Raw genomic sequence first — 14,023 nt, forward strand, 5'->3', positions numbered from 1 at the left:
CTATAGGCAATTTTTCTAAATTGATGTTCTTGGTATCACCAAAAAATGCGTTTTGGAGTATTTATTTGCTGCAAAATATTTCAGTTGATTAGCTGATAAAAGAAATTCAGTTAGATGTATTGCCCCTGTAAAAGTTTATCGCAATACTCTTCGTGTGTTTCACACAAAAAGTAGCGATACCAAACACTTTCGATGATTAGATGTTGATACAGGTATTATTGACGGGCCCAGGAAGGAGTGAAATATGTGAGATGAGTTTTAAAAAAAAATATTGTTATAGAATGGCTTATCATCATATATAATAAAGGATATTGGTGTATTGAGACTGGTTTAACATTACAGACTATAGGTTATTCCAAACAAGATTTGAAAAAATACAGTTGTAGGGGGATTTATAATTATATTGAGTATCATTGTGAAATTTCACCATATGTATCTTTTTCTTAGTTATTGTAAATAAATTGCGCATAAGATTTTTTTTGTGACATTTAAAACTGTTATTTTAGCACGCCCCCTATGAAATTTTTTTCTCCTGTCATACAAACTCCATTCAGTGGCCACCTCCACAAATGGCCACTTTTTTGCAGAACACTGATTGGCTGCCTTAGAGGAGTTTTACTGTATTTGCAGTTTTAACAAATGTTTCATAAAGCTGATAATGCACAGTAAACAATCTTCCTGGTTACAAATTTTTGATTATCTTGAGCAGTGGGTCTCAAAGTGTGTGCTGTGGCCCCATGTGGCATCGCAGCAAGTTCAGATATTGATGTGGTCCTGTTCAGTATTTTGAAGTGGTTCTTTATTAGAACTATATAGTTTGAAAAGCCACAGATACACAAGGACTTGGATAAGGGAGCCACAGGTGACAAAAGTTTGAGAACCACTGCTCTAGAGTATCCAGTTGTGCTTTGATGTATAGTTTATGGTGTAATGTATTGGCCAACTGGTTGATTTGGCAAGAGCTTTAAATTTAAATCCTAGTTCAGCTACTCTTTCAAACATTTTGAACCAGGGTTAAGCTTCAAATCTGTATTTAATTTTCATTCAGTGCAAAGGAAGAAAAAAATTGGTATGAGACGAATTAAATAAAATAACCTTGTAATAAACAAACAGGTGGTTGTTATTGGATATGTTACTGCTAATTCGCAAAGTGGCCGAGAGTTCTGGCCAAATTTCGGTGTGCTGATGTAAGACTGTCTGATAGGCACCAAATTCATTTTTTTTCATCACCAATGTGTAATACATGCTTATATATAGTAGCTGTATTGGGTTAGCTCCATGTGAAAGAGAAAGAAAAAAGAAATTTGAGTGAAAAACTACAAAAATAATATAAACATAGTTTTTCTGTCAAATTTTGAAGAAAACAATTATTACCATATTGTGACTGGGGTTTTATGGGTTGTCACTGCTAATTTGGCCATAATTATAATAAAAAACTATTAAAAATTGGTGATGACCCGAATCGTGTCTTTTATTATCAGACTTTAGCTACGAATCCTGGCCACGTTGCAAACTGGTTGGCCAAAGCCCGAAATTCGGACATTGGCCAAGTCAATTTACAACGAAATTGGCCAATTTAAGGCTTTGGTAATAACAGATATATACTATTTATTTTACTACTATCTCGTTGTTATACTGTTGGTTTCTAATTGCAGAAGGAGGCTCTGTTCAAGCATTATATGATGAACTGAGTGATTTGGTGCATGACTTGGAAGTAACAAGTCGAATTACTGCTTTGTTTTCATCACTGAGGCGTTCATATAATGTATGGCTGTTTTTGAAGTTTGAACTTTCACTTATTGTTAATTTATTATAATCAACAAGAAGTGATAATATATGATTTGAGAAACAGTGTAACTTTTTATACTCTTTTGGAACCATTTCTTTCTATGTGAATTTTGGTTAATTTCTTCCAGTAAATATTAGTCAAGAGCTAATCGATATAATCTGTTTATTTAATTTACATGTGTAGCTCAGTGGTTCTCAAACTTTCGTCACCCATGGCTCCCTTGTCCAACTTATGGTTCATCTGCGGCTATCAAGAATAGTTTGATCAATATTTTCCCTTATAAAAGAACCACCTTATAGGCAAAAATAGGCACACAGGAGCTGCGACGTATACATTGAGAAACACTGTAGTTTTTTTAACTTTTTCAATGAGAGCCTTTTCTTTTAACTTCATAAATTTTCCTTTGTTTATGTTATGCAATGCATTAGAACCGCTCTATCACAAAACTGATGAGACCGGAAAAAATTTTGAGATTTTTTTATGAAATCTTTTTTTAGATTTAAATAAAAAGAAACTGGTAGCAATTTTTATTGAGAAATGTCCATAGCAAAATGTTTAGGCTCATTCATAATGGTAGCTCCATAGATCAGAATTTATTTTTTCTTCGCATTTTATGAACCATAAAGATGAATAAGTTTCCAGACATTTTTGTTGTTTTCATACTTGTTTTTAATGGTTTCTGTGATTCTGATGATTGTTGAAAGAGAATTCCAACCTTGCTATGATTTCACTTTTCTTCATGATGGAATTTGTGTCTAAAAATTTTAAAATATCTATTTTTTCCATTGAACATTGAGTGTCTTTTCTCAGCCATTTTTTCTGTTTTTTTTTAACTTGAACGGCAACAAACAGCATTTACTTCTGGTTACAAACATGTTCTTTTTTTGCCTCCTGGTAACACCTTTCTATTTTTAAAGTTTCATTCACCTCCAGAAGAAAACCATATTTCTTTAAAAAAAACAACAACAAAAACAACAACAACAACAACAAAAAACCACAAGAATTTTCATATTTCTGTTCACTGCAGTGTTACCCCTGATTAGACTTTCAAGGTAATGACGTACTTAAAGAAAATTATTTGAGACAAAAAAGGGGTTAAATTGATTCAGTACAGTAAGGTAGGTTTTTCCCTTGCCAGATAGAGCAGTTTTACTGTATATCTCTTATGGATATAACTCTGTTATAAACTAATATATTATTTAATTTTCAGGGCCTTAATGTGGAGGTTGTACAAGGCATATCACATTCTATTCAAGAACGAATCCGACAAAAAGATGAAGAAATAACTTTGCTTGATAGCTGTTGTCTTCAATTGGCTGTTCCTCTAAAGTCAAAGTTAGTGCATTTCTACTGCTCCAATTACCTCTTTGTTTTTATATTCAGAAATGGAATTCAACTATGCCATACGCAGTGTCATGCCATACTGGTGATTTTCACAAGCTGTATTCTGTTCTAGGGATTTAATTCCAACTGATAAATTACAGTATTTTGTGGAATATTTGCTGTGGTGCTTATCTTTTTGAAAAAGTTATTTTAGATGCTTACCTTACATGATGTGGAAATATACATAAGTTTTTGTTTTGAAAAATACAATCTTCAAGAAATTGAATATCAACATTACTTTATAACTTTCAAATATCAAATAATTTACTTTTATTTCAAGTATTCAGAATGTTGAATGATTCTGAGTGCCTAGCGTTAATTTTTAATGAAATATGTGTATGCAGAAAACAAAAAAAATAACTATATTGTTGAATTATAACCTGGGGAGGAGGGTGAGTAGGCTGATGAGCCATTTAGATTAAGCTCTTAAATATTTTCTTTAAGCTTAAAAAGGGAGAGAGTGTTGCTCTTCATTAGTTTTTATTGAAAAAAAAATTTTAGAGAGAAAATTCAGACTTTATTTACAACTTCTTAATTTAAGGTACATTTTATTTACCTATTCCTAAGGCCGAGGTTACATGATAAAAGTTTGATAAAAGATCTTTTACAAAACTTGAAAAAACAGTCAAGTGGCTACATTCTAACAAACATAACTGATAAGGCTATTGGTTGCATTTGTTCTTCATGAATATGGCAAATATTACTCTTGGCTTTATTAGCTTTTGGTCTGTGAGAATCTATTTAGTCTATGAATCGGCAATAATTGATTGGAACATCTATTTTCCAATCTTCTACATGACAAATAATTTTTCTTTTTGTACAGTTGGTTCTGCTTATAACGTTCCCAATCACGATTTATTTTTGTGGTTCCAACTCTTACTAATACTCATCTAGATTTCCAGTTTAAAGTGTTATTCTGCCTACAATGTTTTTTCACGATGGTTTTTCCAAAAAAACCAGTTGGATCCAACTTTTTTTTTTTTCAAATTCTTAATGCTTCATAATTAATGTTGTGTACATAACTACTGATTATGTGAAATCTTAATTCAAATAACTTATGGACACAACTTTTTTAGTCCTAAACTATTGCAATGGTTTTGATCCTAAGAACAGGATTGCACTATAAAAGCTTTCCAAAAGTTCTTTTATGGAATTTGAAAAATTCAACCAATAAGTATATCGGTTACATAATTTCAGTGAATGTAACCAATAGGCTCTTTGTTTTTTTTCCAGTTTTATAATAGAACTTTTGTAAAACTTTTGTAATCTCGCCCATAGGTGCATTCTATTGAATTGTTTTTGCTCCATACGCACTGTTTAACTTTCACATCCCATATCACCGGATACAATGGTATTTTTGTTATTGGAATTCATTTTTATGTGTAATAATTTTTGTTTGCCTGTATATAATGTTGACAAAAATTTACTCTACTACTTTCTTATTGATCTCAGTCTCGCAATTGTACAGTGGTATTTTATTGTATACATCAAATTTATTAACATTAGTGAATCTATGTAAAAATCATGATTTATATACCAATTTATCTTTATTAATTATTATTAGTTTGCCTTTCCCCCCCCCCTCTTTTTTGTGAATTTAATATGCTAATAATGATTGTATTCCTACTGTATGTTGCGTCTACCATATAGATCAGTTAAGATCCCTTAATGCAGCGGTTCTCAACCTTTTTTGACCCACGGAGTCCTTTCTGGTATATAATTCCTATGGTGAAGCCTCTTAGGCCTATTTTTTATTTATACATCAAAGTTACTGACTTATTTTTATTCAAAAATATTTATAGGTTTTTTTTTTCTCTCCAATTTACTGTTTTTTATTTTTGATTATCTTTTATTTTCCTTATTTAGTTTTTTTTTTATTTTCCTGCGGAGCCCCTGGAAGTTTACACGGAGCCCTTACCTGTTGAGAACTACTGCCTTAATAAATTGTTTCTCTTATTTTTGAATGTGTCTATCTGTATTTAAATCAAACAAAATTTTTGTGCATAGATCAAACAAAGAAAGCATTTGCCTTCAGATGGCAAGTCCAGCTGTGAAAAGGGAATGGACTACAGAGTTACGCTTGGCAAAACTTGCTTTGGGTATGTATTTACTCATTTTTAATGAGCTAAAAAATTTATAACATATCTGAAGTATTAAAAATTTGCTCAAAACTACTGAGGGATAGAGATATAAATTCATTCTACATATGAATGTGTTTATATAAAGCATTTAGGGTCATTCAAGTATTTCTTCAGCATCAATGGGGGGGTTGATTAATGCTTCGTCACCAACCACCCTTATAGAAATATGAAATATTCTCAATCACATCTTTACTGGGAATGCCAAAAAACACGAAAGGTGCTTAAAAACTCCTTAAAAAGTCATTAATTTTCATTTCCTTTTTAAGGGCTCTTAAAAACTTAAAATCCTTCCTGCTGTTTCTAAAAAAAGTCGAGTTTCCCCCACCCTGGAATATTTCCTGCTAAGGTTGATGATGAGTAGTACTTGATGCTGAAAGAAGGTCCCTGAAAAAAAGAAGGAAAAAGAAAACAAGGCATGACGGGGAGTTTTTTTTTATAGGGATTTCAAGGTCACCCTGTACCGGGTGGGAACAGCTCTGCCAATGACCAGCGCAGCTGAGATAAGGACACCTGATTGGTTGGACTAGTGGCCACACCCGCTTCTAATATGCTAAGAGAAACGGGAAAAGAAGATTGTTGTGCTGTCAAAAAAATTGACAATGAAATTGAAATAAAGAATTAGCTAAGTACTAACTATCATTCCTGTCCAGAAAATGATGCTATTACCAGTGGTGGGAACTCTGCGCCAAAATTAACATCTTGCTCCTATAGTGTATTTTCGTATATTTCTGCGTCAAATAGTGCTTGTTTTCATTTTTTTTGTGTGTACTTAGAAACTCCTTGAAATACTTTTATACCCGCCTTGTATGTACCTTAGAGGAGAAATAGAGAAATAATTATATTTCCCCTCTATGGTATGTACAATGACGCTCTCAGCGAATTAAATTCCAGACTTTCGGAATAGGGCATAAAAAAAAGTGCCATGAGACGATTCTTTCCCAGAGAGCGTGTTTTATTCCTTCGTACTTCAGCACTGCCCCTTCCTCCCATCTTCCATAGTCGCACTTAGAATTATCCGAGAAAATAATTTTGAAGAGTAATTTCACTCCTCTCAAATTTTAAGGAGAATTTAAAAAAAATTTTTTTTTATCAATATTATTATATTTATATTATATATTATTAAATATTAATATTAATAATATTAATGTATTATTAATATTATTATAATATTATATTTTTAAGTGGTATTTTCCTTTATGAAAAAAAAAAATTAAGCAAAACTTGAAAGAGTATTTTCAGTCCTCTACAAAATTCAGAAGATTGAAATTGAATTTTGATGCTTATTGGATTTTCATGGCAAATCCCTGCTGCTTTTCATTGTGAAACCCCGATCATATCCTTGATCATGCAGCTGAAGATGGTTTACTCTAGTGCAGTGTTTCTCAACAACCGACCGCAGTTTCCAATTTCAAGAGAAGAAAAAAGTCGCCACTGCAAGCAGCAGAAATTAAAACTACAATATTAGAAAAATTTTATAGATAATAAAAGACATAAAACGAATTTTTGAACTTTTTAAGCGTTTAGTACTCAACTCACTGTAATATAGTTAAATACACTGGTAAATTTATGATTTTTACCAATATATATTTTTTTTGATTTACATTAATCAGAGCAAATGTTAGAATAGTTGTGCATTAAACTGTATTGTGGAGAAATGCTATTAGTTTTATATGTGCATGACACATTTAATTTCAGTCATTTGAATTTTTTATCAGTAATTCATAGTACAAATATGAATTAATTTCAAACACAAATTTTGACTTGAGTGGTCCCTGGGTAGGGCAAAACAGATATTAGAGAGCCTTCTCAACTGGAAAAAAAGAAATATCTGGTTTATCAACAAAGATATTTTGTTTAAACTGAAGCCCTAAATTAATGGGGACCCATGCAAAAATTATGTTTAACTCGAATAGTCCTCCTAATGCTTCAAGAATTTCTGTCTTTTTAGTCGAAAAATGGACTTCCTCGGCGCCACTATCTTTGTTTGATCTGTTCCGTTTCGGTATATAAGGCTTTTATGGTCACTTTCGAACATATAATAGTATCGTATCAAGCCTTTTCTTCAAAGAATACCATAGAAATCATTCATTCCTCTCTCCCAAACTTTTAGTGACAAGTTAACCAAAATTAGTGACGAGTAACCGAGGGTTTAATAACATTGTTATCTATGGAAGCTAGACAAGACCAAACTAAAATGACGACTTAACCGGAGTGACGACTTATTAGGGTGATGACTTACCGAGGTTTTACTGTAATTCTAATTATAAGATATCCTGTGTTTAAAGTGTTTTCCTGCTTACAACATTTTTATGACAGTTTTTGAAAACATTGTAAGCAGGATCCACTGTAATTAAAAGTTGGAGGCACACATTTATATATTTACTAATAGATTGATCAATCAGAAGGGAATTAATAAATCAATCTATTAGTAAGTATATAAATGTGTTATAACGTTTTTCAAAAAACTGTCATAAAAAACGTAAGCAGGAAAACACTTTAAACAGAAAATCTTAATCTCTGATCTATCACCATTTAACTGCCACCTATTTTCACACCTGAATATAGGAGTTATGTCATTTGTGTTCGTGAAACAGCCACCTTCTCAGCCACCTCGTTGGGTATTTTGCCTGTTGTGGCGTTGTATTTGAAACTCAAGTGTGTTTGTGTGCGTGTGCCCAGCATTCAGTGTGTTTTGTGTTGAGTAGGCGGTGCCATCTATCTAGGGCTGCAACTAGATACTTTCTCAAAGGAGGCAAGCACATATTTTGGCACCCTGTGTTTGGAGAAACACAGGGTGCCAAAGAAGAAGCAGTTATAAAGGGTGAATTTGGCACCCCCCCCCCCCAGTTCAGTGTAACACAATGTATACATTACATTTCAAATCCATGCATTACCAATTTGGAGGATAGGTGTAGGGTCGCAAACTAGGGTGGGGGAGAACAGGCGGGTCTAGTGCCTCTCTCCAGACACTGAACTAGGGGGGGGGGGTGCCGAATTCAATTGCCGGTCTGTGTGATTTCCGTGGCGACCAAGCTTTTTCAAAGGAATAGCCAACTCAAAATTAGAAGACCTTAAAAAATTGTATTTTTAGCTAATTACTACTGTGCAATCATGGGTTTCAGACCCGGATTTTCACCAAAGGCAAAATTCCCCCCCCCCCCCCACCCGACCCAAGAAAATTAAAAATATTTTTGTAGAAAATTTAAATATTTTGGAGAAAAAACAGTCTTATATTACTATATCTTCTTATATTGACAAGGTAAATTTATGCTGTATAGACGCTGTCTTTGAATGCTGGCAAATAGCCATGACAGTACTGTAATTTTGTGTATGTAACCAGAGAGGAGAAAATCCGCAGGGGAATAAAAACTCAGAAATTAGAAAATTCTGTACACGCCTCCTCATTAAGGGAAGCGAGTAAATATCTTCAACAACCCGCGTGTATATCAATAAAATACAGTACAGTATACAAAGTAATGAAACCACTTTTTTAAGGTCGCGCGATCATGATGAACTGTGAAAAGAAATAAAAAAGGGGAAAGAAAGTTAGTTTTTTCCTTACTGTTTCTTGGAACTAGGAAAGAACGGACATGCGTGAACCAAATTTTTATGCGTCTTTTTCCGAAATTCTGGGTATTTGACATGCTATAGCGCGTCAATGGCAGCTCTGAATTAATAAACTTGAAACACAAGCTGAAAATGTAGAGTGTTCAGTCTGTAATCATGTGAAAAAGTAATTCCTGTGCATAGCAAAGTTCACTACAGCAGTGTCAGGCAGTGGTGGTCTGACTCCCTGTGTATATTCTTGAATGGCAATCCAATCAGAGGCACCGGCAGAGGATTGACCTTTGGAGGGGCACAAAAGGCTTAGGGGGTAGGTTGCTATGAATTTCTTGAAGAGAAAATCTGAGTTCTCTTAACCTTCAAATTGCATTTTAATTAACAGAAATTGATTATAATAGAAAAGGGCATTTTCTTCCGATATTTTGATTTTTTTAAATACTTTTTTGCATGAAAATTTTTTTATTGTCTAGGGGGAGGTATAGGGGCCTTGTATCTACTGTACCTAACCCCCTCCCCACATTGGTCTCTGATTTCAATATGGTTAGGAGGTGGGGGCAGAGTTGACAAAATATTGCTAACAAAAATGGCTAAAAATCTGCTGATCTTTTGACATAATACTTGAATGGCCCCCTTACCAAAATGACTTGCTATTCAAAGGAGTCATTATCTGCCAGTGCAGTGATACCTCAGCTAACAAATTTTTTGACTCGCAAAGATTATTTTGACGTTTTTCTGCCTCAGCTAATGAATACGGATTCAGTTAATAAACATTTTAGTTGATATGGATGTATGTGCTGAAATAAAACAGCCATGTCGTGAGTTAAATTTTTGTGCCAATCAAAATGAATAATTTATTGATTAATATGTTGATTAATAAATTAAAATTAAATTGAATGAAACTACAGTTGGTGAATTAAATTGAATGAAACTACAGTTGGTGAATTAAATTGAATGAAACTACAGTTGGTGAATTAAATTGAATGAAACTACAGTTAGATTAATTTATTTCCACCTTGTGGAATCACTTTCCAGATACTCTTCTCTTTCTTTTTCAGAAGAATTTTGAGCCATTTTGTATAAAATGAATGATCAAGCCAAGAGAGAAATGCAATTAAAAAAAAGCCTTAGACTTGAGTGAATGATTTCAGGACATTCTTGGAACTTAACTTTTTCATCTGCATGTGCGTATGAAAGAAATAGCTACATCGCATAACACACCACCTCCCACACTTTATTTTCACTATGGCTTATGAATCTGACTGCATAGTGTAAAATAAAAAGAGTTTCAGTTTTTCAAATCTTTCTTTAAATTTTCCCCCATTCAATTGTGAAGTTATCCCAGTCTTTGTCAGCTCTATTTTTTATAGTACTTCTTAGTGTTTTATGAAACTTTTGATCAGTTTCTAGTAAAAATTAAACAATTTTCAATAGACACCTGTGGAAAATAGTGTCGTGGATAACAAATGTTATTCCAGAACAAATTATCGTTAGCGGAAGTATCACTGTACCCATGAATATTGTATGGTTTTATAAATATTGTCTGCTTCAGACTAGGCTAGTGAATTATATAATGGATATAGTGTAGAGAAACTGAGAAAGAACAAAATATATACTCATGAAAATTGTATTGCAGATAATATTTATTATTCATGTCTCTTGGTGGGTGTTAATATTTAAATTATTATTTTTTTAATGTGTAAAATTTAGGGTTTGATTTCAGCACAAGTAAAAAATGTTTTTATTAATTCTACATTTTGTGATATATCATGTTTGACTTACTAAAAAATAAAATAATATAAAAATAAAAAATGTGTTTCAGATTCTAACAATACACCAGCATGGGATGTTTCAGAACAAGAAAAGCGACCAAGCAGTAAAATGCCATTATTTGTCAAAACATTCTCACCTTACCAAGCATCATGTTCATCAGAGGTAATTTTTGTTTGTCATAAATGATTATAAAAGAAAAACTAAATTTTTTCCAAATGTGGAAAGTGTTATTATTCATTGGTTATATTATCTATCTATATAAGTATAAATACATTAATGTTGAATATGAAACTTGGATATAATTATTTAATCACGCCAATGCCAGCACCATAGGCAGCTGAAATAACATATATATACACACACTAGGGTCATACATTTAAAGTTGGGAGTTTTGTTGCTGTTTTGCAATATGTAGAGGCATTTTCCTCTGTTCTGACCTCAAAAATGTAATTTTTTAAGTTGAGGCCTTTTTGAACTGGGCCGTTCATATATCAATTTGTTATATTATCAATTATTATATATATATATATATATATAGTATTTGTTCACTTAATGTCACTAGTTTTTTATTTAGACTGTTCTGATGAAAATATCAAATTATTCAAAATAAATCACTTGAGTGGAATAGTATTAGCTAAGAGTGATGGTAGTTAATTAAACAAGTAGTACAACAATGAGAAATGACAAGAGTAATATATCATCATTTTTGTCTTTGCTGGTTTATATTCACTGCATATAGAGATGTGAGGTGAGAATATTTCTGGGTAATGTGCTGTATTATTGGGAGAAAGAAAAAATAACCTTATTCGATCATTAAAGCGCAAACCCAAATATTTCATTGAAATATATTTTACTCAGCTGATAGTAATAGAGTGATTGCTTCATTACAGGTGAAATGTGGTTGCCATTATGTGGTATACAGCTGTTCTGTCCCTCAACAGTATTATATTGAGAATATTCTCGCAGAAGGAGAATATTCTCCTTGATGTAAAAATCTGAGAATAATTGAGAATATTCATTTTTCCTTGTAAATAATGAAAAAAAATTACCAATTTTATTTATATTATGAAATATAATTCAGTTTTCAATGCCTCAAACATTTAAAACAAAATTGTTTTTATAATCACCTCATTATGGTAACTTTTGGTTCAAGAATATTCTTGTGGTCATGATGAAGTTTTAAAAGTTTGGTTATGAAGATTTTAGAAACCTTAAAATTAAAACCTTTGAAAGTTATTTTAAAATTATAAAAATTTTAGGAAATTAGTTCAAAGCAAAGAGTAAAAACAAAGTTTATTGATAAAAAAAGAAGCTATTCTTATTACTTTCATACTAAGATACAGAACTGTTATTTTCTTTAATGTACAGTAAAACCTCTCATTTGTGGACACTGGTGGGACAAAAAAAATTTGTACGTAAAACAGGGGTGATCATTAATCAAGGGTTTGAAATGCATACTTTTATTATACTGAGGAAAATCATAATTTATCTGTAAAAGAGGGGTGATACAAAATTTAAGTTTGTGTTCAGTAAAACCCCTCTTAACAGACACCCCTCAGATGATCACTCATATTTTTTTGCAAGTTGTGTAATTCGGTCGTAGTGGTTTCCTTTTCTTGCTTTTAAAGCAAGAATTTATTGTGGACTACAAACTTCAATATTCTGTCTTCATGACAGGGAGGGAGGCGTCTCCCTCCGTCTAGAGAGTCTATTATTAATAATTTGAAAATAATTCTTATTATTTTTGATAAGAATATTCTCCAGTAATTTATAGTAGTACTTCTGGAAAATATTCTCCAGAATATTATACATAACTATATTATAAATAACTAGAGAATATATTCTCAAGTTATTTATAATAGTTTTTGAATTTCTTCCAAAGAATATTATCTAGTTATTTATAGAGATTATTTAATTATTACACATGTTATTACAAATATTCTTGAAGGTTCTCTGGAAAGGCTATCATAAATAACTAGAGAATAATAATTATTTTTGATAAGAGTATATCCAGTAATTTATAATAGTAGTCTTTTTGGAGAATATTCTCCTAAAGATTATTCTTGAGAATTTTAAATCTCTAACACTTCATACATAGTTTCATCATGTTTAAATCTATCTTTTAAGATGGGGTTGATTTTTTTATTTTAATGATGAAGATTAAATGAGGCTTTTCTGGGTAATGTGCTGTATTATTGGGAGAAAGAAAAAATAACCTTGTTTGATCATTAAAGCACAAACCCAAATATTTCGTTGAAATATATTTTACTCAGCTGATAGTAATAGAGTGATTGCTTCATTACAGGTGAAATGTGGTTGCCATTATGTGGTATACAGCTGTTCTGTCCCTCAACAGTATTTATGGCTATGCTCATCTGATGGAATCAACAGTCATTTAGTTGTTATGGCCGTTCACCTGACACACTTGAGACAAGTTGCAGTGTACCACTTGAGTGAAACACGTATTTTGGCTATAGAGGCAGTACCCTCTGTATCTACTAATAAAGGGTGCAGTTCAGATGATGCTTCAACTGATGCCATGAAATTATCACACTCTGTAGATACTGTATGGATGGGAACAGAGAGTAGAAAGTAAGTAGTTTTTTTTTTTTTCGGACATTCAAGTTCTGCCATTTGCATAATCAATTTTATTTCATAGTGTTGAATAAATTTCTTAAAATATAAATATTGATAAAATTGTGTTATTGTTGGCATGATGTTATACAATGAATATACACTTGTGTGCAAAATTGCATCATGGAATAGTTTTTGGTATAAAATAGGCATATGAAAAACAAAAGTGAGTTTTATAAAAATTTAATTATTAAAAATTTAAGGCTGATTTTTTTTTTTGAGAAATTTAATTTTCTGAATGTTATGCCAAAACTAACCCGGAATGCAAGGAGAAACCGGGTCTCCTTGCATAAGAAATTAAAATGTTTGTATTGGTTAGCACACTTTCCCTGTATGCAAGGGGGAACTCGGGTTCGATTTCCAGAGGAGACAAATCACTTTTTTATCAAAATATTAGTTTTGGCATAACATCCAGAAAATTCAATTTCCCATTATATTTCAGGCTGAAAAAATACCATACCTTGATTTTTTTTTAGTTTTGAGAAAAAATTAATATTGAAATATAATGTGGAACACAAAAGACATTCATGTTGTCAGGACTGTGTTAATAACTCCAAATTTTTCAAAGTAGACTAATATCTCATGCATTTTCTGTTGTTTTTCAGTGGATAATCTGAATTTTTCTCTTATCCAGGGAGGTCTCATTCACCTCTGATTGTTGAGACTGTACAGAAATTGAAAGGATATTAAACATTTTTGCACATTATTTTGCAAATTTAGTAGTCACTTATATAATGGTTTT

At 32.0% G+C, this 14,023-nt stretch overlaps 1 protein-coding gene across 3 annotated transcripts in view; it reads left to right on the forward strand.

Annotated features, from left to right (window-relative positions):
* Nucleotides 1-14,023, forward strand: part of LOC149085540 (rho guanine nucleotide exchange factor 10-like protein) — a 98,535-nt gene that overhangs the window by 45,056 nt on the left and 39,456 nt on the right. For all 3 annotated transcript variants that reach the window (XM_089233606.1, XM_089233608.1, XM_089233607.1), the window contains 5 exons: nucleotides 1,656-1,765; nucleotides 3,000-3,124; nucleotides 5,180-5,271; nucleotides 10,697-10,809; nucleotides 12,953-13,239. In XM_089233606.1, the coding sequence (XP_089089732.1) occupies nucleotides 1,656-1,765; nucleotides 3,000-3,124; nucleotides 5,180-5,271; nucleotides 10,697-10,809; nucleotides 12,953-13,239 (727 nt within the window). The remainder of the gene's footprint in view (nucleotides 1-1,655; nucleotides 1,766-2,999; nucleotides 3,125-5,179; nucleotides 5,272-10,696; nucleotides 10,810-12,952; nucleotides 13,240-14,023) is intronic.

The sequence above is a fragment of the Pholcus phalangioides genome, unplaced genomic scaffold, assembly GCF_987345545.1.
Source record: "Pholcus phalangioides strain wild (caught in Gottingen) unplaced genomic scaffold, Ppha-v1.0 ptg000007l_1, whole genome shotgun sequence".
Taxonomy (NCBI): Eukaryota; Metazoa; Arthropoda; class Arachnida; order Araneae; family Pholcidae; genus Pholcus; species Pholcus phalangioides.